This window comes from Ambystoma mexicanum, chromosome 9, assembly GCF_040938575.1.
Source record: "Ambystoma mexicanum isolate Mex_15411 chromosome 9, UKY_AmexF1_1, whole genome shotgun sequence".
Classification (NCBI taxonomy): domain Eukaryota; kingdom Metazoa; phylum Chordata; class Amphibia; order Caudata; family Ambystomatidae; genus Ambystoma; species Ambystoma mexicanum.
The window spans coordinates 1226138986-1226164971 of NC_090931.1; the positions used below are offsets into that span (position 1 = coordinate 1226138986).

The 25986-nt window shown below is 43.3% G+C and overlaps 1 protein-coding gene across 4 annotated transcripts in view; it reads right to left on the bottom strand.

Moving 5' to 3' along the window:
• MGAT5 (alpha-1,6-mannosylglycoprotein 6-beta-N-acetylglucosaminyltransferase) overlaps window positions 1–25986 on the bottom strand; it is a 1044542-nt gene that overhangs the window by 397558 nt on the left and 620998 nt on the right. For all 4 annotated transcript variants that reach the window (XM_069616573.1, XM_069616570.1, XM_069616572.1 and 1 more), the window contains one exon: window positions 13051–13184. In XM_069616573.1, the coding sequence (XP_069472674.1) occupies window positions 13051–13184 (134 nt within the window). The remainder of the gene's footprint in view (window positions 1–13050; window positions 13185–25986) is intronic.

Genomic DNA, 25986 nt, shown 5'->3' on the forward strand with positions numbered 1-25986 from the left:
AAATTGTTTGTGCATGAGAATGACGGTTGCGTGATGGCTGTATTGACCCAGGAACAAGGCAGAAGAAATAGAGCATGCAGTTATTTTTCTTCCATGCTGGACCCTGTAGCATGCGCTTTGCTGCGTTGTTCACAAGCTGTTGCCGTGGCTGCCGCATCAGTAAAACAAACCAAGGGAATGGTTTTGGGTCACGCCTTAACTTTGATGGTGCCCCACACAGTACCGTTCTTTTAAACAGAACACAGACGCAACATCTCACATCATCTAGATTGACTAGATATGAAATTGCCCTGTTTGCACCACATTCAAATTCGGAGGTGTTGCGCTTTGAATCCTGCAGAGTTAATGCCACCTCCCAATGAAGGAATGGGTGAGAATGAAGCACCACCCCATGATTGTTTAATGGTTATTGAAGAATAAACGGAAGGGAGAAGGAACAAGTTAGTTACTTGTAACTGTTGTTCTCCAGGATGGGTCTGGCATGGATTCACATGCTCAAGAATATTCCCTGTCATCAGGCTGGGAATCCTCGGTAAAGAAATAAATCAGTATCAGTTTTGTTTCTGATCTGTCTTTCTTAGTAGTAACCAATCACTGGTCTCTGGGTCATACTGGCCCCAGCCAATGACTGCCATCTCCCTAAGCCCCACCCCTGGCAGCCATCCTCAGATTTGGTAGCACGTAAAGTGGCAGTATGACCAAGTGGAGAGCCGCAGAGGGGTAGGAGGGAGAGTTTGCATGTGAATCCATGCCAGACCCATGCTGGAGAACAACTGTTACAGGTAAGTAACTTGTTCCTTCTCCAGCATGGGGTCTGGCATGGATTCAAATGCTCATGAATATAAGAATACATAGCAGTACAAACATGCACAACCACGGGAGGTGGCAAGCTCAACATTAAGCATTACATAAACTCAACATTAAGCAACTCTTACCTCCTCACCAGGCCCACCTTCAGGCGAACAGGTTGCGCAGCACTGCTTGGCCGACACTGGACTCCTCCCTGGAATCCCGGTCGATGCAGTAGAATTTCGTGAAGGTGTGCATCGACCTCCCCGTAGCAGCCCTGCAGATGTCCAGCAGGGGCACACCAGACAAGAACGCCGTAGTAGCAGCGATCGCTCTGGTCGAATGGGCTCTCAGACGGCCGGGCAACGGTCGGTTTGGCAACCAATGACAGTGCATGATGCAGCCAGAGAGCCATCTGGAAATGGAAGCCTCCGAGAGGGCCTTCACTTGATTCACAGGTCCAAAGTTCACAAAAAGCTGTGATGTCTTCCGAAAACTCTTCGTGCAGTCCACGTAGAACTTCAGCGCTCTAGCTACATCCAGCGAGTGCAAAGTCCTCTCGGCCGGCGACAAAGGCGACGGGAAGAACACTGGCAACACCAAGGGCTCGTTGAGGTGGAAGTCCGACGGAACCTTGGGCATGAAGGAGGGGTGCGTCCTCAGCACCACCCTCGTCTCGAATTGTCAAGAATTTTAGAAAAAAATAATAAATGGAACGACTGATATACTGTATAATATGACTCTAGAAGAGAAGGCAATTAGATTGATGACACTTCAGAATAGAATGGCTCTTGATATAGTTTTGGCTGACCGTGGAGGTGTTTGTAAAATGTGGCGTCAATATGCAGCATATTTGTAAGTGATTCCTCCCCTACGATTTTTGAGGCAATAAAGAAGTTACACATTCTGAGCTCTCTAACCTTCACCTCCTGACAGGTGGTTGGGAACTGAATCCAAGTTCCTGGTTTTGGGAGTTACTACGCTCATGGGGATGGAAACTAGTTGCAATTTTAGCAACGATACTCGGAATCTTCCTGACATCTTGTTGTTGCATACACTGCCTGCCAATTATTTGCTCTGAAATAAGTGATGAATGCATACACATGATAACAGAGAAAAGAAATACCAAAGTGGATACAAATGCAAATCACGAAAAATATAAAAGAGTTTATGTCCATTGATATTGATGATGACGATTACAGTAGTATGCATAATTCAGAATTAGAGACATTGTCAGAAAAAGATGCAATGTATGATTGATGTGCTTGGCTTATGGCCAAGAGTAGGGTTTGTTAGTCTAGAAAATACCCTGCCATAGCATAGACGGTATATTATGTTGGCCGAAAACCAATCGCATCATATACCCAGCATCGCCAGTACAGAATCGTCTGCATAACCATAGAGCGTCCATTTTGTACCAACAGATTCCGCCATTTTGCTTCCTCTTGTTTTTTCTGTTTAAACGCTTTGCAAAAAAATGAATTTAATTCTGTTCTGCTCCAGCATGGAGCGAGGCCACAAGTTACATATGAGAGACCAGGCATACATTGATTTTCTCCCTCATGAGTCCTTGAAGGCGAGCAGAGAGGCATTTAATCACCAAGCCAGGTGCCAGCTGGTCTTGCTGAAACTGCAGAAGCTGTAGAAATAGACATGAATTATACTCTCTTTCATGGCCCCCCTAACTGGGCCCCTTTAGATCGAGCGGACCTCTAGCTCACAAATAGAAACTAGAAGATAGCAGGTCTTGGAATGTGTCTCTCCTACGAACACAGTTTGCTCACTGAACAAGCATTATGTTCACTGTAACAAGCATTATGTTGTTTGCAGATTACAACTGTTGCTAAATTAATGTCTTAGAAGGTGTCATACTCGTCAATCACCAAACACTAGCTCAGGAAGATACATTATGGGCGGTTTTGATGTATCACAAACTGATAATATGATGATCTTTTTGTATATATGTCACTGTGGTAGAATGCACGCTGTCTTGCGTCTCACGAGGTCTGGGTGAGACACGTTGAGAGACATGAGATCTAGTCGGCCGACAGACTATTTGCTTTGCAATACACCCTAGATTTTGGGACTTGAACCTCGCGTCTGGCATATCAATTCATGTATGGTGATTGTGCCTTGTTTCCATACGTGAGGGTCTTCAGGGCCAGTCAAAAAATGGGGAAGCGCTGAACGGAGCTGCACTCTCTGGTGGCAAAAACGTTTATAAAGGCAGCTGGTACTGGAGATGGAATATTAGATGAGGATTCTGTGGGAATCCATAAGGCAATGCCTGGAGTAGGCATCAGTACCATCTAAATTTATAGACCTGGACGACGCAAGGGCCTTTCATGAGAGTGGCAGGACGTTTCTGCATGGTACTGTCCACCACTAACAGGGATTATTGCCAATAGCACTGTGGCAAAATGTCAGGAATGTAAATGGATCTATTTTTTGTGTGAAGAAAGGGTCTGTGTGGGCATCCCATGGCGTTTTAAACACAAAGTAATACAAATAAGGTGGATTCCATGTGAGTAAAGAGCTCTATAGCCACAGTGGCACACCTGCTGAGACGTCAGCATCGCGCATATGGGTGAGCAGAGGCAGCAGGTAAGTGAACATGTTTTGATATTATAAAATAGGCATTAGGGGCAGGTGGGGGTGTGGGGGAGCAGGAGAAGCAAGCTGAGGCAGCCAAAAGCATTATCCGGATTTGGACTCGAGAACAGTTCCAAATGTGAGCCACTCAATTCGAAGTTCAATACCTAATTGGTTACCGAGTTTCTAATTGCCTAATTTTTAATTCTAGAACCCAGTGGGGCTTGTTTTATTAAAATTAGTAATTTGGCGGTGGAGAGCAATTGCATGTTGACATAAATGTGGGGGCTCCCCGCCGCCCAATTTTCATCAGTTACATGGTGGAGTGCAAATGTGTATGCTGCCTTTTGCCCTGCACTTCTGCACTGCAACGCGAGTACACACTGCCTTGCATGCTCACATACCTGCTGTTGCATTCCGCCCCTCCTCTCCGCCATATAAGTGATTGAAAATTAGCCGTGGTGTGAATGCAAGGCGTTAAAGCCTTACTCAAGGCTGTTACGCCTTCCATTGAAGTTGCAGCTCATTGAACATGATCTCCAATTAATTCCAGAAGGAGAGAATGCAAAGCAGACATAGATGGAACTGCATTAATCTAATCTGCATGGTATCAATGCAGATATAAAAAATGTGGTTCATTCTGATAGTGCAGGAAAAACCTCAACTGGCAACTTTTACCACGCAGGACAAATCAGCAGAGACTCAGTGATGAACGCCCAGGATATACACAGACGGAACACGTCGAGGAGCTAGAACAACTAATAATAGAAGCAATCAATAAGACATAGAAAAAGAGGTGTCTGGATTTCTAGAAGGATCATAAACATGTGCTGTTAAACTTGAAACTGCCTGGTACATCGTGTGAGCCAAGAGGCGTCATGTGCCCCTTCCTGAAGCACCATGTTTTCAGGAAGCAAAACACAGAACACACCTTTTATTTCCAAGCTGAAAATAAGAGGGCTTTTCAAAAATGTTGCGAAAACAAGTCTCTAAATGCAAATGTATAAATACGACTTAAAATAAATATATTGAACACATTTAAAAGGTCAATTTACAGACCACATTTGTGCGTCAGACATTAATTGACCTTGGCAGTGTTTTGGAAATACTATTTTTCAAGGCGGAAAAGTTCAACAATGTATCTCCTGTGCTGCTGCGGGCACTCATTTAGTAGGCAAAACAAATGATTTCCATTTCTTTTTAATCACCACGTTAAGCGTGACAAACGGTTAACGCCTAATCATTTGAATGCTTCAGTTTTTGTAGGTGGCATTTATGCAGCAGCACTATAGTAAAGTAGAAATCCCTGTGTACATTATTTTAAATCTGAGTATTTCAACACACACATACACCTCGGCACCATTACAAACTCCAAGATACAATGTTAAGACTGTCAAGAAATATGAACACAATCAAAAGACTGGGCAAAAAAATATGACGTCAAACCAGCATTTATAAAGTGTTGCAAGCTTAAAGAAAATGACTGAAAGAACGCACATGAGAAATTACACACCGAGGGCAATGCTGAAGCCTAGAGCCTTCATTTAAAAAATGCATCAAAAAAAAAGGGGGACAGCAGTTCTATAAGGAATACCAGGCGGGGAAAAGTGTTCCTATTTGGAAAGTTGTTGTATGCATTAAGGCTCACTTATTTAGACAGTCCTGTGCGGGCAATGAATGTTGGCAGTCCCTAGCAGGAAATGAACATTGACAAAAATGTGTTTGAGGATTCGAACATAGAGAGGGGCAGTGCATTTGCAGTGTTGGAGTCAGACGCTGAACACACGCTCATGTTACAGTCACTGCTAACCTGAGGGACTGTAATGGACACTGTGCTGCAGATCACCCACCTAAACCCACTTTATTTTTCAGCAACAATGGCAGGGGTCGAATTGATTATGTGATGATAGGTGCCAAGGATTGGGGGACGATCTAGTCATTTGAAGTACTTGATCGACAATATAGTGACCACAGACCCATCACATGTAGCTTTGCAATGGTGTCTAATCATTCGAGGGCTGTTTTTGACTTTTTGACCCTGATGATAGTGGGATCCCGAAAAGGTCAGTTAAGTGGGCGGAGGTGGTGGCTAAGGGCTGTTTGCCAGATATATATATATATATATATATATATATATATATATATAGTGTCCAGACATTTGGTCGACTGAAAACTGGTCGAAAGACATTTGGTCGACGGAATTTGGTCGAAAACCAAATGGTCGAATTTTTTTTTTTATTATATATATATTTTTCAGGTTTTCGTTTTTTAAAAAAAGGGGTTTTTTTTAGAAAAAAAGGGGGTTGGGGGACTCCCCCCCACCCCCCAAAAAAAGGGGGTGAAAATAAAAAAACAAATAAAAAAAAAAAAAAAATCGACCATTTGGTTTTCGACCAAATTGGTTCGACCATTTGTCCAGTCGACCAATTTTTTTCGACCAAATGTCTGGTAACCATGTATATACACACAAGAATTATAGGCCGTAATGAGGTCATTTGTGACCTGTTAAGGGGACCACAGGATGTATTAATTCATTATGATGAATTGGTCTCCGCATTGCTTCCAGTATTTACCAGACCTGGTGCCACATTTAAAATATCTGCTCAGTTGGCCCAGGGATGGTATGATGAATGTTGAACCTGTAAGAGGGACTGTTTGGACTGTCTGAAAAAAAGTGTAGTTGTTGATGCTACGAAATTAAGAACTTTAAGATCAAAATATAAAGCAATGGGTGTGTCCAAGAATAACATTGTTCCACAGGGCAAGATGGGAAGGACAGTTGGAGGCAAGTACTGAAAATTATACATGTGGTTTTTGGAGGTTGGTGGGGGGTATGTCTACAGAAGATCACCATGTTTCACATTGCAGTATAACTCCGGAGGCTTGGAGGGTTCATTTTTCCATCTTGTATACAATCCCCGAATTTCAAGTAGTGCATCGAACCTGGCCGTCCAAGAAGGGGTATCATACACACAAAGTTCAGACGTCATAGTGAGCATGGAACAGGTAGCCAAGGCCATTTTAGCCTTGGTGGAGTGGGTGGGGGGCGGAAAGGCGCCAGGGCCCGATTGTGTACCTGTGGATCTTTTCAAGGATGAGATAAAAAAATATGGGGCCCAGTTATTACAAGAGTTTGTAAGGCCGTTATTAGGCTTAGTTCCTAGTACTTCGAGGGAGGCTGTAATAGGGACAATGTTCAAAAGGGGGTGTATAGACCAACCAGAAAATGTAACACCCAATCTCGTTGTTAGATGGGGCAGGGAAATGATATGCCAAGGTAATTTTGGGACACCTCCAAGATTGGGTAGATTTGTCTGGAATAATCAATCCATTGAAAGTGGGCTTGCAACAGGGAATGAGCTCTATAGAACAGTGTCTGAGACTTGACCTACATGTAAAAAAATACACATGCATAAATAACTGCAAGTTATACACAGTATTTGCGGATTTAAAAACGGCTTTTGACTCAGTCCCCTGCGACAAAGTATGGCAGGCCTTACAAGGTTACAGTATTCAACTGGGCTTATTGTCAATTATTCAATCCTTGAACAGTAACAACAGTGCTTCTGTTAGATGGGGGAAGAATGGCGAGAATACAGAGAAATTCAATGTCCAGCATGGGGTTAGGAAGGGCTGTGTGCTCACCCCCCTTTTTTCTATATCTACATAAATAGCTTGATAGAGGCCCAGGTAACTAAGGATTGGTAGTCTTCGTTTTCCAGGTCTTTTCTTTGCAGAAGACGCAATTCCGCTATCAACATCGCCCATGGGCATAAGGCATACTGTGTCAATATTTGTGAAGATCTGCGATAATCTTGGCCTGGAAATTAACAAAAGTAAGACGAAGGTACTAGATTTCAGAAGCAGAATGGCCAGACAAGTGAAAGTACTTGTAGAAAAAGAAGGGGTTGCGCTAGAGCAGGTCAAAACGCATAACTACTTGGGCCTGTTGTCTGCAGAGAATGCCACATGGAAAAATCAAGTCTCAAAAGCCACCACAACCTTGATTAAATATAGTGCTGTCATCGAGAGGTTGTACTACATATATGGCAAAGGTGCATTGACGCCAGCCCTGGAGTTAGGCCTTATCTGCAGCATTATATGGTGCAGAGATTTGGGGAATGAAAAAAGTCCTCAAATTTGGGGGTTGCCAAAAACAAATTCTTAAGTCAATTATGTCAAAACCGAGTAGTGCCGCTAATCCTACATTGCACCTAGAATGTGACATATCCACTTTAGAGCACGGAATGGCTTCCAAACCTGTATTCCCTATGGGTCTGCATATGGTCAGCACCCAGGCTGCACATGTTCAAGGAGTTATTGGCCAACTTTCTGGCTCTAGAAGGCAGCCATTTAACTCTTTGGTTTAGGCATGTTAGAAGCATGTGCATAACCTTGGGCCTCGTACAATATTGGGAGCGACCAGCATGCTTTAGCCCAGAGAGCAAAGATGTGATTAAAGCTTCATGCACAGAACATTATAGACAGGTTTTGGTATCATCTTGTGCAAGGCTTTCTAGTGGTCAGCTTCACCTGCAGGTAAAGGGTATAGTTGGTTTGGAACGTTATTTGGAAGTTATCACTCCATGCTTGGCAGGCTCAGTATTGTTCAATCTGAGAGCAGGAACTTTACGTGTAGCCTCCTTCACAAAAAGTTGGAATAATGTAAGCTGTCCCGTTTGTCAGTGCTGTGGCGCCGAGAATGAATCTGTCCTTCACTTTATGCTGTTTTGCCCCAAGTATAAATATCTTAGGGCAATGTACGGATTGCCACCATGCAGATCAAAAGGCTTTAGGAGGGTGACAGAGGTTTTGAATTCTGCATAGATTGTGAAGACCCTACTATGTTATATTACATTGCCAAATACATTCATAGGGCTTGGCTTAGAAGGACCACTGTGTTGTGTAGCAGCAGGCAACTTATATAATAAGCCTCTACAATGTTATACTTGCGGTTGTGCTCTAGCACCTTGAAACATTTAATGTGCTAGATAGAATTACCAATTATGATCTCTGGCCCAAATAACCGGACAGACAAAGAATCTGCCAAAATATTACTTTAATATCAGCATAAAAATAAAGAAGGGCAATCTGGCGAACAACAAGTAATTCATGCACTCGCACCCAAATGTGATTATGCAAAGGTTTTATACCTCGATATGTATCATCTATGATGTCATCCTACATGGCAAACTCTAACACCTATTCAAGGGAGGGAATTGTTAAGGGAACATATGTACCTATATTATGTATAATGTTAATTCCTTCATTGGCTGCCTCTTATCTGTTAGGCACGCCTCAAACCACCTCTAAATACTAATAATACTGATTATAGGGGAAAAATGGCAGAGGGTTGGTCTTTGCAACATTGAATAGAATGTTGTTACATAGACACTCCGATTGGTTGGTATGCTTTCCCAACCTTGGACTTTCAGCTCATTAGCAGCAGGTAAGCAAAACAAAACTCTGGTGGCGCAAGCCGTGTCAGACTACTCCCCACGTTCCCAATTAGTCCATCATCTCTCATTGGTCAGGCCCCAAGCCAAGGCTTCTCCTTTGTAGTTGACCTCAAAGCCTGCTATCTGTTCTGGGACATTCAAGGAAGTGTAGGCATTATCTTTGTATGGGCTTAATGAATAGCCCTTGTTTTCAACTTCTAAATCACATATGAGGAGACCACATGTGAGGAGACCAGAAATGTGTCCATCTTGACCTTCTATTTACTGCTATTTGATTCAATTATACTGGGTGTCATTTCCCTTCTTGGCCCATCAGGCTTGCTCACTCCATTTTGCATAGGTTTTATGCATCTTTAATTGTCTAAAACATGGCTCTTGCAGATGTTTTCTCCTTTGCTTGGTCTAAGAGAAATAGGACTTACCTACATGGCTTATCCTTTTGACTCCCCTTGTGCCTTGCAATTATTCCTTGATGTGGCATCCTTGATCCCAGGACAATAGACTCCTCTTTATTCCTCACATGAAGCTGTTTTTCCAGCGTCTCCAGACTTTGCAGCCCTGGTCTGTCTCAGAGGTAGCTTGATTGGTTTTAATATAAGACCGACATCCACCTTTCCATCATGGACGCTCTAGCCATGTTATATTTTCCTCTGCAGCAAGCTTCTGTATGTCTCATCTACCTTGCATTTCTGCCTATATATTTATTAATCAGCAGGTTACTTTATCTTGCTTGCACATATGATTTCTTGATATTCGATTACATGTTTCTCTTGTTACTTCAGTTACGTCTTCCTTCTTTGAGTATTTGCATATTATCCAGTGATTCTCTGTATCTTTCCTCTGTGACGTCAGTCTGCTCTTGCCAGATTACACGTATAGCTCTAGGATGTCCTATGGTGTGTGCACACATCCTTCCACCCTCTCAGTGTGAGGGTACATTGGATATTGTTGTCTGAGTACATATCATCTACAATACACGATGCAGTATTGGGATGATACCTGGTGTCCTACATAGGGTTCTTCTACTACTGTTCCAGTATGACCGAGGTCAGGGGGCGGGAGCTAAGGATAACATGTCCACCTGCTCCTCAACACTGTAATTACAGCAAGGCCCAGGATTTTAGTGATTTTTAAAATATCATTTGCTGTCTTTTATGGAATTACCAAAAATAATGGTCATTTTAAAACAGGGGCTGATAGTAATTTTATACAGAAGAGTTATCAGATTTTAGGAACTGTTTTTCTGCTTAACCTATGTATGTAGTGTCTTGTAACCATGTATGTATTAATTGATCATTTGCACTGATTGATATTTCATGTATGTTGTTTCTTTTATGGTTTTATACCAAAATAAAGTGGAGAAAGTTAAAAGATGTAGTCTGTGGAGGAGTACTTAAGCCTTACTCTCAAAATCCTAGGGCAGTTATGTAGGACGACACATCCCTGTCCCAAAATAGGTAAGCATCATTAAATCCCCTGGAGAAGTCAGGACATTGCAGTTGCTGAGGTCCTCTTTACCTATTGGGGACAAATCCATCGGTAGGGTGTGTCAGTGAAATCGCATTTTAAATATCTAGATGTATAACCCAAAAACCATGTGTTGAAAGCAGTGATGCTGCAGGGTCTCGTACCTCAGGAGGTATTCTCGCAGGGAGAGGAGCAGAGGACTCGCAGAGCATGAGCAGACTACAACCCAGGACATCTTCACAGGGTTCCCTTCAGGCACTCAGACAAATCCAAACATCTGCCCAACAGATAGCAACTGGATGGAAGGAGCCAGACATGCCACTTCAGAGTAGTGAATTAAAGCACCAGAGCAGAGGGACAGGACATATGCCTGGATCTGAGACAGTCGAAGAGGCTTATGAATCTTTGGGATGCCTGCACAAGCTCAGGAAAATAACACCACTGCAATGCAGAGGAGATCAGGAACCCGCACACATAGGAACAAAGCTCCCAACTACTTAGGACCAGAGGAGAAAGGGAACATGGGGGAAGCATATAAAAAGCCAGAACAGGTTAGGAAAGGCACAGCAGTCGGTCCACAGCAAACAAGGCACCAGAAAGGCAAACACTGCCACCAGACTCCAGAATATATGAGGGTAAATGAAAGCTAAAGGACTTGAACAAGCTAAGGGGCCACAGAGAAATGAAGATGTAGAAAACCCTGGAAAATCTTGAAAGCCCGATGAAGCCCCTTGTGCTTTGAGAGATCTGCAGCCTGAGAGACTGGGAGGAGTCAGCCGTCTGAACCTACTGAACTCTAGGGGTGTCATGCTATTAGTTTTATGACGGTACAATAAGCTTCTTGCCAAATGACGGTATATCATGATTATCGCGGTATAGCAGGTGGAGTTAACTAATCTTAACAAATATTTTCTAAAAGGTCATAAATTGTCAGATTTATCATCACAAACAAAACCATGCACCCAGGCCCAGGATTGGGCTTTTCAACATACTTTCCACTGAAATGCCACCCCTTGCTTCCACCAAACACAAACGCACGTGTGGAGAGGAGGGGGAGGTGGGGCCCTGCTGCGACTGGCAAAGCAAACTGAATAGCTTTTCTTAAGTGGTCATTTAGGCTTTTAGCTCCCCCACTGGCTACTGGTGAAGATGAACATGTTGCCATATTGATAATCTGCATGCCACAGATCAATGGAGTATGATGGTAGTATACGCTTGTGCACATACACACACACACACACACACACGCACACGCACTCTCTCTTTAAGTTACAGCCTTTAGTTTACTTCTGGGCCAAAAGGTGTTCAGTAATCACGGACATGTTACCCTTTGGTATGGCAGCAGGGAATACCCACAGAGATGATTACATTTCGCAGTGTGACTTATTATATGTAAATTCAATGATAGAACCAGGGAAATCCGCCATTGTCATATGTTTAGAAAACATTATCCATTATAAATATATAAACCCCAAAGCCGCCAACCCAAAGTCCCGGGAGGATAGCTCAGCGGCAACGTGCGTGCCTTGGAAGCAAGACGACACAAAGCAACACAGGTTCGATCCCTGGGTCCGCGCTTAGAAACCTCTGGGTGTTTAAGCACGTTATAAATACGCAACTAAGACAAAAACAATTACGCAACAAAATAAACAAAACCAATTTCTTTAACAGCGCCTCGATGCCCTGGGGCTGTGTGAGCGATTTTAAAAAAAAAAGTAAACCCCTTTCCTTCTTGGCACTGTATTTATTCTTCCAATTGCTAACATGTTGATTTTGTGTCAGGCACGTGTGGTTTATGGAATGGCATTAAAAACTGCTCAAACTGAAACTACTTGGCAGACGGCACATCCAACAGTGCAAGACCAAGACTGCGCAGCAATTGCTTACTGCAGCCTTTCCAAATCAGATTGAAAAGCACACTTAACGGTATGAAAGGTATACCGGTATAAACAATGTGACGGTTATTATTGTTCAATTAAGTGGTTCACGGTATCTTTAACGGTATACCGTAATACAGTTACATCCCTACTGAACACTGAACTAAGCACTATATATCTGTGAATGTGATTAAAACAAAGGAGCAAGGTGGGTGGTCTATCCCGGAGTCTGTCCCAGGTAAGGATCCACAGAGGGAGTCCAGTGTCCCTAGCAGAGATGGAACCTTGACACTGCATAGTAGAAACCATCCTGACATGGTTTCTTTAATTAGTTTTATGAAGAGGACCCCCTTTTAGTTAAAGATGAATCCCTCATTCATGGGGGTTTTCTCATTCTCATTCTGAACAGAAATAAAGTGCTTAAACTCAAACATTGGGTCACTTTCTTCTGTCAATGTACCTCCGTGCCCTGCAGTATTCCAGACTACACACCTCTTGTGACTGGTGAAGCGGACATGGCTCGTTGATGCAGATCAGAGAGCACAGACAACTTAAGCTCTATGATAGATCACATCTGGGATGGAGTGGATGAATGAGTGGGACTGCGATAACAAGCAGTGCCTCAATGTCAACAGTGTGCAAAATGGCTAACGGTGGGTGAATGCCAGCATACGAACATGATAAAACTAAATGGAGAAAAGTCCAGAGTTAGAGGGGGAGCTAGCAACAAATAGACAAGAGTGTGATAGAGAATAAAGAGGCGCAGAGGGAAATGGGTGTTGAGAGAAAGACTGAGAAATTGAGAGATTGATAAACAGATGTACCCAAAATAAAACAATAAATGTACTATTTTTTATAATACTTACGGAACATGGTGTAAAACTGCTGCGGATTGAGATTCCATTTTCCCCATGGTGTCTTATGGCCTTTCGACTGTGCATAATGGGCATGGTTAAACTCTGGCTCCGTACCAAAGGAATCCAGAACTCGCAACATACACCTATATAGATACCAAGAAAAATTGTAATAAGGAATTCAGACTTGTGATTAATTATAATTTATAAACACATAAAGGAGCCGTTACCATTAAGGATGATGGGAATACCAGATATGTGATGTTGCAGAGGACTACTTCACATAGTTCATTCAATTAAATAAATCTATGTCTCAAGGCACATCCAGGAGAGAAAATAAAGGGCGCCTGGCAGAGTCCTGATATGCTCAGGTGGGTACATATATTAATAACACAAATAATCAGGATGCGAGATCCTCACAACAATCCACAGTTTTTGGACATATTTATTTCAATCTCAAAAACCAGTGTCTTAAATTATTACAAACTTTTGCTAAGCATGAAAGCGATACCGGACAGATTTCAATAAAAACATAGGGAAGTGCAATTGTGCACCCTCATCGGGGTGTCGAGGATGAGTACCCTGGTGACAAGCACATGCGAGTATACGAAGTAGGTGACACAAGTAACTCAGATAAGTGCTGCCCGAGGCTGTTCTTCAACCCGGGTGTGGTTTTAAACAAAAAACAGTGTATACAACACGAAATTAGAAACATACAACAAAGGGTATTTTCACAGTTGTGCCACAAGTGATCAACACAGTTGTGTTTCGGCCACAATGGCTTGGTAGAAGCTTGTAGTTTTGGTGGCCTTCATCAGGAGAGACTAGTTGGGGAGTCTGTCCGTGGGTAAGATCTGTGGGAGGGAGGAGAACTATGAGGATCTCAAAACATACATAATGAATTAGGGGTTAATAAGTAACAGCTCATTGGTGCTGGAGAAATACACCAGTGGTGTATGGGAGAGCACAGCTTACCATCCAACCAGAGGTATGCTGTCAACCAACCTAGGTAGAATCCTCGGTCTGGTGGTGTGAGAAGATTCACCAGTGAGTGTAGATCAGCTGTGCCGGGGAAACCAGATTCAAACGGCGCTGGGCTTATGATTAGCCATTGATCTAGAGAAGGGGAAACACAAATGTATACCCCTATCAGAGCAAAGTGGTGACGAGAGGTACAGTTGGTGAAACAAGACGTGTCAAAAATGCAACAGTCTTGTAATGTACAGGAGTGTTGGGGCTCTAGGGCCAGCCGGGACATGGCTTACCTGATTTGCATTCTTTTAGTTCTTGCTGAGTTCACGGCGGCGATGGAAATGGCTGCCTGCCGTGAATCAGCAGATATGACTGGAAGGGTGGACACGCCACCCATGTGCTGGGCCAATCCCTGTGGGGAGGTGTGGTGGACTTGTGGAGGTGTCGTATGCACCCTATGATAGGCTTCTAGGTACTGTCACTCAACGGGAGCCATCCCGTGTCTGGGGTGTTTGCAGCCAGTGTGGAATAGAATAAAGGAACTACACTGCAAAGTATTATGGGAAAGGTAGTCCCTGGGAATGCACAGGCAATAGGTGAGAGAGGCGAGCAAGCCCGCTAGTAAGGGGCTCGTGTAAATCAACATGACACTGTGGTCATGTGTAGTAGGACAGCGATGCCACAAGCAATAACTTCTGGTTTTCTCTATATATATCTATATATCTTTAAAGCACTGAGAAGACGTCAGGCTGGGTGAGTAGCACTCTTCATAGTTTAGGAATAAACAAAGTCCGGACATCCAAGTTTGAAAAATAAGAATATTCTTTATTAGTGCCTTGCAAAGTGGCAAAATATAATTAAAAAGCCATGGAAATAAGGCTCTCCCAAAGTGCAAAAATATGCGCGTTTAGGAACGTTATCTATATATATGTCATTCTGGGAGAAAACACCAAAGCAAACTGAACATGCACGTGTCTGTTTCTAACATAAGTATATTCACTTGCATATATATAAAACAGTAAAACACCACAGATTCTTGCTGCTCAAACCAAAATCGACCTTCATGCTGCCCGCACATACCATCCCGGGTGAATTCGATACTTTCGAAAAAATAGTAACCCAAACTGTGACCACCAGCCTTATACGCTAAAACTTCTATCAAGAAAATCTGAATAAAGAAGAACGAGCAGCACTTAACACACTGAACATGGACAGATCTATCACTATCAAGCCAGCTGACAAAGGCGGTGGGATTGTCATCATGAATACTATAGAATATAACAACGAATGCCTACGATTGCTAGCAGACACCAACTTCTACAGAAAACTCCATGGAGATCCTACCCAAAGGCTAAAAGACGAGATTAGCAGCTTAACCAAGCACGCAGAAGGCCAAGGGTGGATATGCGAGGTCGAGCACAGGTTTCTGAAAAAAAACGCACCCAAGGATACCGGCATTCTATATCCTTCCCAAGATCCACAAGCATGCCACTAAACCACCAGGGCAGCCTATCGTTTCCGCCTGTGACTCCCTACTGGAACCTCTGTCCCTCTACACAGACCACTTTCTGAAACCATTTGTGGGCCAAATGAAGTCTTACATTAAGGACAGCACGGAAACTATCAAAATTCTTCAAACAGTTGATTTAACACCTAATTCCATCCTAGTCCCTATGGATGTCGAGGCCTCATACACCTCTATTCCACAAAGCGAAGCACTCGCAAAATGCCTAAACAAAAGAACAAACGTTACCTCTACAACCACCAACTTCATCCTTGAATGTATCCGCCTGGCTATGTCAGAAAACGCCTTCCTGTTCGAACACCAAATATATCAGCAAGTCAAAGGCGTGAGTATGGGCGCAACGTTCGCACCAGATGTGACCAATCTATATATGGCCCAATATGAAGACGACCACATATACCATGAAAACAACCCTTATAGAGATCACATCAAAATCTTGCGGCGGTACATTGACGATGTCCTTCATATTTGGGAAGGAAGCAAAGAAGCCTTGATAGCATTTCACCTGTGGCTTAACCAACGGAACGCACACATCAATTTCACCATTGAATGGGATTTCCAGGCCATTAATTTCTTAGACCTACACATCTATCATTCTGGAAACCAGCTCAAAACCGAACTTTTCCGCAAACCCACAGATAGGAACAGCCTACTGCATTTTACGAGTTACCACCCCCAGGCTCTTAAATACAACCTGCCCTACGGACAATTTCTTCGTATACGCAGGAACTGCACCGAGAGAGACAAGTTCGAACAACATGCCTCACAGCTACAAACACGTCTTACTGAAAGAGGATACCCCAAAACGTCCATAAAATCAGCTAAAAAAAGAGCCGCCAACACCGACCGCACCATCTGCCTCACCACCAAGATCAAAGATCCGACAGACAGAACAGTCTGTGCGACCACATTTAGCCCTGTAAGTAATCTTATCAAGACCACCATCAACAAACACTGGCATCTCATGAAGAAGGGAATCTCTCCAAAAAACCTCTTTTCACCTTCAATAAAAAAAAAAAAAACCTCAGGGACACCTTGGTGCACCCCTTCCTTGAACCAGCTAAAACAGAACCCACGCTCTGGAACCTACCATCTGTCATTGGACATTACAGCTGCGGCCACTGCGCAGCCTGTAGATGCACCAAGACCAGCAAAACCTTCAGCCACAAAAACTTCAAATGGACAATGAGGAATCACACGAACTGCAAGAGCAAGTACGTCATTTATGTCATCAGATGCCCATGTGATCTCATATACATTGGCTAAACAATAAGGCCCGTGAAACAAAGGATCAATGAGCACAGATCCGGCCTCAAAAACTCAGTTCAAGACAAGCCTTTGGTCGAGCATTTTGCCAAAAAAGGACACACACATGAACAGTTCACATGGACTGTCCTCCAGCAACTAACCCCGCATAAACGAGGAGGAGATATTAATCTCGCTCTCACACGATTAGAGCAGAAATGGGTCCACAGACTGGACACTGTAAAGAATGGACTCAATATTACAGTAGAATGGAAACACTTCTGGGACTAGTCCCCTCTCTCGTATAAGGTTTTGTCACACTCTTGCCCAGATCAATCATCTGTGCCAGCCACCTGCTTCCCCTAGACTTTGTGCCCCATAGAGCCATTGGGTAGTTATTGATCCTGCACACCAATGCCACTCGTACCCCGTCATACCTAGAATCATGACTAGTACCCCAAGTGTGGGTCCCCAATACCTCCTTTTTACCAACCACACACCACTTTGGTCTCCTGCCAACAATAGGTTGGAGTTGTTGTTTGTTGTTTTTTTCACAAATGTACAGAAAATATGCAACAAAAAAATGGTTTTATGCGCCCGAATTGTTCACACACTTTGGCAGCAAGAATCTGTGGTGTTTTACTGTTTCTGCAAAATATGGAAGTGAATATACTTATGTTAGAAACAGACATGTGCATGTTCAGTTTGCTTTGGTGTTTTCTCCCAGAATGACATATATAGATATATGTAGAGAAAACCAGAAGTTATTGCTTGTGGCATCGCTGTCCTACTACACATGACCACAGTGTCATGTTGATTTACACGAGCCCCTTACTAGCGGGCTTGCTCGCCTCTCTCACCTATTGCCTGTGCATTCCCAGGGACTACCTTTCCCATAATACTTTGCAGTGTAGTTCCTTTATTCTATTCCACACTGGCTGCATACACCCCAGACACGGGATGGCTCCCGTTGAGTGACAGTACCTAGAAGCCTATCATAGGGTGCATATGACACCTCCACAAGTCCACCACACCTCCCCACAGGGATTGGCCCAGCACATGGGGGGCGTGTCCACCCTTCCAGTCATATCTGCTGATTCACGGCAGGCAGCCATTTCCATCGCCGCCGTGAACTCAGCAAGAACAAAAAGAATGCAAATCAGGTAAGCCATGTCCCGGCTGGCCCTAGAGCCCCAACACTCCTGTACATTACAAGACTGTTGCATTTTTGACACGTCTCGTTTCACCAACTGTACCTCTCGTCACCACTTTGCTCTGATAGGGGTATACATTTGTGTTTCCCCTTCTCTAGATCAATGGCTAATCATAAGCCCAGCGCCGTTTGAATCTGGTTTCCCCGGCACGGCTGATCTACACTCACTGGTGAATCTTCTCACACCACCAGACTTAGGATTCTACCTAGGTTGGTTGACAGCATACCTCCGGTTGGACGGTAAGCTGCGCTCTCCCATACACCACTGGTGTATTTCTCCAGCACCAATGAGCTGTTATTTATTAACCCCTAATTCATTATGTACGTTTTGAGATCCTCATAGTTCTCCTCCCTCCCACAGATCTTACCCACGGACAGACTCCCCAACTAGTCTTTTCTGATGAAGCCCACCACAAATACAAGCTTCTACCAAGCCATTGTGACCGAAACACAACTGTGTCGATCACTTGTGGCACAACTGTGAAAATACCCTTTGTTGTATGTTTCTAATTTCGTGTTCTGTACACTGTTTTTGTTTAAAACCACACCCAAGTTGAAGAACAGCCTCGGGCAGCAGTTATCTGAGTTACTTGTGTCACCTACTTCGTATACTCGCATGTGCTTGTCACTAGGGTACTCATCCTCGACACCCCGATGAGGGTGCACAATTGCACTTCCCTATGTTTTTATTGAAATCTGTCCGGTTTCACTTTCATGCTTAGCGAAAGTTTCAAATATTTTAAGACACTGGTTTTTGAGATTGAAATAAATATGTCCAAAAAATTGTTGTGAGGATCTCGCACCCTGATTATTTGTGTTGTTAATATATCAAGGCACATCCAGCCATGTTGCCTTCTGTGGATCACTGGCACATTTATTTGAGAAACTAATGCAAAAGTCATGAATAGCGTTTTTAATCTGAGCATGGCGGAGAAGGAACTCTAAAAAATAAACCTAAATCTTCTCCAAGAAGCTTAGTGCATTCAATCAGGTTCCCCTGGTCAACAAAGGATGAAAAGCCTTATTCTGGTTTATGAAAAATGCAGTATTCAATGTCCAGGTTAGGTTCAGTGCAGTTGCCACAAGACCGAAAGGCTCAGATGTTCCATTGGCAGCTTATCGAGCCCACTTCTACAAGTGCGTAGAATAGATTTGCTAAATCGTGACATTGCACCTGTGCCTTTATGTCGGTGTTTCCGGCCTACGTTTGCCATAGAGCTAGTGTCTTGAAAGACAGCAAAGTAAAACCGTCGTGAGCAAAGGGTAAGGCCGGTCACTTAGTGATAGTTCAACCTAGAAAAACCATGGGGTCCAACAGAAAACTGTATGTCTAGGATTCTGCCAATCTTACTGAATTTATTGATTGATGTTTGCCACGCTTATTACTAGTTGCCTGTCACAAACCATGCAGAGTGGGGATTCAAGTCTATTTGCATGAGATTGTATTTAAAACAAACTGACATTCAGCTTAGAGAGGCATGTGGGCACAGACAGTTATTCAATTGGGGCCCCATAGTGTACAGCTGGTAGACATTGATAGTTTAGCCATGAGGTTAGAGGTCTCACACCCTTTGTAAATGCAGTAAAAGAAGCACAATCTGCTAGATTAAGTAGCACACACAACTTTGATGTTGATGATGGATAGCTAGCCTAGGATTGCACCTAACCAATCAAAAGACCAAACGGGTATTTAGAAGAGTGCCTATCCTCTGCCTTGGAAGATAATATTCCACTGTATTCTATGCTGTATATATTGCCCATGATTATCTGGGTGCATAATAACAAGCAGGTGTACTTTTTCTTTAGATGCATTTCTGAAATTGGAACTGAATAGTCTGTGTTTCTGTACTTGCAAGTAACATTTGAACATAGCACGGTTTGTTTTTCTCAAATGATGAGTCTTAGAAATTGAAGCTACAGAAATCCCTAAGCAATACGGTAGAAATTATTGGGCATAGAACTGTAGTGATGCAGTGCCTCTCATCAGAATGCCCACAGTCCAAATATTGTGCATGGAGAAATCAGAAATAAAAATATTGCTTGCCTGCATTTTTGCATTGCAATGTTCATTCACAAAAAGGTAAGGAAACATTTTGTGAAATAGAGCAGAGTGCAGTCACAAATACCGAACGTACAACAGTGTTTAACATTTAGCAGACTTATCTGAAGGGAGCCCAAGTCATAGCAAGACTCCGCTCATTTCTTCCCACGACAACTAGAATTCCTGGATACTAAATATGTCGCACACCTTGCCTTGGGAGTGCCTGGGCACTCTCTAAAGCACAAGGATGACTGAAGCAATTTCAGAGGAATGAAAATTACTTATCGTGCATATATCAAGAAGGAGCCTACCCATTTGGACCCTCAGTGCTGGTGCGTGTGTCTGTTTCACGTAAATGTGTGCTTGATGGAACAAAGCACCAACGGTAACATTAAAGTTATATATAGTAGCATGCTGGTATATTTGTAATTTTTTCTAACCATACTTGAGCATCAAGTGGAACTATAAGATGACTTAGGGGGTCATCACAAGTTGGGTAAATCCGCCGGGATAACGCCCAATGCAAATAGCGTTACCACAACTTGGTCTGGTGCTATTAGAGCTGGATCCAGAGTTGCAGCAATGACTCTATAGGCCATTTTTGATGCATTTACCACAGCGCAAATGAATGCCATGGTAAATGTGCCGAAAAATGGGTGGCAAGTCAGCAGATTTCCCTCCAGCTCAGAGCTGTAGGTGAATCTCCCAAGTTTCTGCCCAAACTCAGGATTGGGGGAGCAGTAATAGAGATACTGCTGCATTGTTAGCGCTGAGCCCAACCCATGGTGAAGCCCTCAGTGTTTAAATCCACTGGCATAAGCACCATCTTTTCAAGCTTATAAGCTGATTTTATGAGTGGTCATATTACCTAAAATAGCGGCAAGGTATGGCATGTTGCAACAGAGCTGCTGAGTCAAGGTAAGAGTTCTGCTCAATATCTATTGCACGTGACTGAATATCATGTACTGTGCATTTAAACTGCACCCAAAAGATACAGCTGCGCTCCATGAAAAATCTGGACCATCTGTCAGTCTCTTCCTTATGCATCCACACTGCATGTAAGGCATAGCAGATACGGCAACTGTACACAGTTGCCCCCAGGGTTCATACACATTTAATTCCTGCTACATTCCTCTCATAGCACTGTGCCCCATAAAATACAGCCGAGTCCCACAGCAATACGTGTGTCCAGCTGTGTCCAGCTGTCAGACAGTGTATCATCCTCAGTGCACCCTTTGCCTCTTCTCAATCCACTCCTCAGCTTCCAACGTCTCCTCACTGGACACCTCTGTTTTCGGTACTGTGTCTAAACTACAATTTCTGCTACATGCATTGTGCTGCTTCTATCTCTCGCATCTTTTTTAGAGCTTGGTCTAATGAAGGGCCTTCCTGCACTGCTTCGATGCCATTACATCTGGAAGGAGGAGATATATAAATACAAGATAACATGTTTACACAATGCAGATACTTACAAAACTGGGTGATTTAAAAAAGAAATAGGAAATCCAACACCAAATAAAACACTACTCAAAATAGTTCAAAATGTACACAGAGTTAAGGGATACAGTAATTAGTTTGCCAAACGCATACAAAACAGTCGTTATTTTAGTTAAAATTGCCATTTGGATGGACACTACTGTTCAAGTTGTTCTGGCTCCTGTTTTGCTCAGAGCAGCACTGGAGGCAGAAGAGTTGGCCCTGGCTGGTGTGCAGCCGATCAGAAAGGCACCTCCCCTGGCAGGGGACTAGACATGGAGGTGCTACAGCTGCTAGCCAGCGCGTGGAGAAGCAGGAGGACAAGTACCATCCCTTAGGATATTAACCATACAAACGCTCATCTGAATACATAAATAGGACATATATGGACCCACATGGAAAGCTTTTAAAAGGAGCGTTCTGTACAAGGATTCGGTTAAAGGGGCATGAAACCCAACCAAACACCACTTCTCCAGCAGCCCACTTTCAGCGTTACTTTGCAGAGTGCTTAAGCATCAGCATTCTTCAGTGAGACCAGAACAGACCTTTCAAAATGCCGCAGTCAACATCCGGGAGGTCCGTGGCAGCAGTCGTGTGCGCGCTTTCAGAGGTCCGAGTTCTGGACACTTGCACTGTGTCATGAATAGCCAAGGGCACCAGGCTTTCAGAATAACCACCATGAAAAAAAGAAATTAAGAGCTATATATTCAAACAACTGTTGTGTTGATATCCCAAAACCATAGTGTGGATTTGGCCCCTGAGGACTGGACATGGATATCCATGTGCTATGGTTTTATGGTCGTGCCCATCTGGTCTTCATCACCTGTCTACTGAGAAGCACGTGGTGAGACTAGCGTGTCCTGGCTGTGCACAGAAGCTTCTGCTGTTGGCACATTGATGGACATCGAAATAGGAACACCCCTCTTGCCAAGGAGGGTCACAAAGTAGCTCCTAAATGAGTGTTTACTAGGTTAACCAAAATGATCTCTTTACTGAGACATTTATGTTTTGCTTAAATATTCCATAGTGTGTCAGAGGCATAAGGTTTAAAATATTCAGAGTCCACTAACATACACAGAGGTACAATGTAGTTTGGGCAGTGCACCTTTTACCACATGTATACACTCCAACATAGAACAACCTAGAGACGTTCAGGAGATGCCAAGGAAGTGCCCTTTCCTGCATATGCCCTCAGATGTTATGCTACCATGCTTTTGTACTATGCTAAATTACCACTGTAGTGGTTTCAAAATAGCGATCACAGTCTGACATACTGTACCCCTGCCTGCGGAAAGCAGACCTTAATCTAGTAGGAAGGAGATGGTGGGGGGACCTGGGCATATTTTCAAAACTAGATCCATTTGTGATATTTGGGAAAAGCTTCTTAGAGGATTTGATTGCAGAGGAGTTGATCCGAGTTGGATTTGAAATGGGGCTGCCTTTTGAGCAATCGGAGCAATACTTTCAAGAGTGCACCGCATCAGGGTGCGTTCTATGATTGACAAGGTAGCGAGCTGGGCGTCTGTAAATTATTTCCACATCCCTACGGTGTAGATGTTAATAGCAGGGAAATGACCGGGGCTTAGTTGAGGAATGCCTCTGCCTACATTTCACAACTTATTATATTCAACAGTAAAGTGTGAAAAAAGATTTTTCTTAAAATGAAACTATCCGCTACAAATGTGGACCGTTTGTAACGTATGTGCTCTCTGCTTCTTCCCGAGTTCTATGGTCATTTAGATAAGGCAGCCACACCCGAACTACATTCCAGGCATACCTTTCCTTCAACCAATGAAGTTCAAAATGAGAATGCTCATTTTCCTCTTCTCATTGAGAAGGACCTGCAATGGGTGTTTTTCTTTGTTAATCATTACACTCTGCACCATGTAGTGAAGACGTTTATTGGATGTTTATATAATGTATATAATTGGTTATTTATAATGCACTACTACCCAAAGGTTTCTAAGCGCGGACCCGGGATCGAACCTGTGTTGCTGTGTCTCGTCTTGATTCCAAGCCAAGCACATTGACCCTGAGCTATCCTCCCGAGGCGGGGAGATGTTGAAAGCTGATGTATCTCAACCTAACATTTCCATTTAGTTCAATTATAGGCACATAACCTAGATTTGGTGCTGTGTACCAGGATAAGAGATAGATCTACTGCACTTCTTATCATGCTAAACAGCAAACACAGAAAAATGCAGCCCGCTTCATTTGTCCCGTAGGAAAAAAAAACTTTTTTAGATAATATGGATTATGGCAACATGTGTTTGCTCCCTTTACTATTATGCAATCAGCACACTTAGTGATACATTCATGTGCTTCAGCTTATGCACAAGGGCCACGGTTAGATAATATGGACTCTGGTATTATGTGTTTCATGTTGTAGGTGAGTGTCTTCAGTTCTGCGTCATCTGGGTTTGGGGTTAATTTATTTGGAATAACTATATCAGTGTGGGAGATGTGTGAGGGTGTCTAGATTCTCTGGCTCTCTTCCTCGTTGTGTTGAACGCACAGAAAGGCCTCGCTGAGTCCTCCACAAGAGCAGTGGCAGACTCTAGGTGATCGGCTCTCTACCATTTTATGCCAATGACAGCAATGTTTTATCTGCTCTTCTATCATTTAATAGCAACAGCAGAGGATCACCCTTTGGGATTCCTTCTCCATTTGACACGCTGTTTTCTTGGGCTCTCGCTCATTAGTTGTACTGCCAGCAGCGAGTGGGGTCTCTCCTTTAATCCTGTTGCATGGACAGCAGCACCCATCACTCTAGGTTAGGCCCTGGTTAAAATGCAGTACTGACACATGGGGTGGAAGGGGTGGTTTTGGAAGCTGTGGGATGTTTTTACCCATGCATCCAAGCCCTACCATAAAACTGTGCAGTACTGGCATGGAAAACATCATCATGGCCAGAACTTCCCATGGAGTGCACAGGGAAAACATGAAGAATAGACTGCCACCCATTTTTGCCTATGTTGTGAGCACAGGAGGGCACTGCCTAAAACCACCATTGGGCTACACACACAGTAGCCTGAAACCATTGGGAATGGCAATGCTGATTGCCAAAAAGCAATTCAGAACTGTGGGGAATTCATTTTCTTAATCACAAAAATGGTTGCATTACCAGTACTCACCACTATCAGAAAGCCGGCGTTTTAAAACCACCAGACTTTTGTGTAAAACTGAACAAATGAAACAAAACCAGACCAAGGAAAGACTTGCTAAGAGGTGGATACAATGTAAAACTATATTCTGAAATGACTTGAAGGAAGTAATTATTTAATGTATATGTAAAAATTGTAAGTGATTTAAAATGGGAACAAAAAGTGACATTTAGCTGAAACCTGGCTTAATGAAACTGGATTCTGCCTGACAACTACCCCCGACAGGAGTTGAAACCTGCTCAGCCACTCTTCCCCTTGCCAAAAGGATTTGTCACCTCTCTGATTAGATTAGGGGTGGAGCACCTGGGAACTGGAAGGGACAGAACAATGCAACTCCCTTGACTCAGGCAAATGTTATATTGGGGGGGGCGTAAAGTGGATTCCTCTTAGGGGAAACTGGGAGGGGCAGTGCCTCTGCAAGCCAGCTGAGCTTGGGGGAAGTGGATAAACCAGTTATTCCACCCTGTGATGTGGGAAGCCACACCCCTTTTTGACCAGAGCATAATTTTAAAAAGATGGATAATTCATAGTACGGACTTGTCAGAATTATATAAGTAATACCATTATTCTTGCGATTTTCGGTGCACATTTTAAAAGGCGTTAGGACCCGGTGGTGTATTCTGAGGGGGTTGCTAGCGGAAAATAGGGTCTTACTCCAAATGTCTGCATGTTAAAAATCTGACACTTCATCAATTAATGTCCATACTCCTTGCGCCCATGTGTGTAATTTTGGGTAAATGTCCGATATTGCAAAACCAGTTAAAAAGTGCAAAATGTTGTCATTTTTGAATGCAAGCTCCCAGGAAGATCAGAGACGGACAAGCATGTACCATAAGGAATATATAATGTGTACATGTAAGTTCAAAAAATTGTATATCTGGGAAAGATGTATTTGAATCAAATGTAGATTTGTGGGCAAACTGACCAGGGGAGGATCCTCTGACCCATAAACAGACCTCATGCTGACAATCCATTTCCTTCCCCCAATCAAGGGAGAGAGGAGGAATTGGCCAATGATAAGTGAGAGGGGCAGGTTTAGTTATGCCCAACGCACACACCCACTTTCCAAAACACATAAAAAGAGACTGCTGGGACAGGTAGAGACATTCAATTCCATTTGCTGCGGAGCATGCTGACCGACGACTTCACATCCAGAGATCCAGACTTCAAATCCATCAATCTCCAGAACCTGTAGCAGAAATTAACTCCAGAATTTGTAGCAGAGAGGCCTGAATCCACCAGCTGAATCCTCTTCAGCAGGCCTCAAAACTAACCAAACTATTCAACAGCCGGGCGAGCTGTTTGAAGTTTT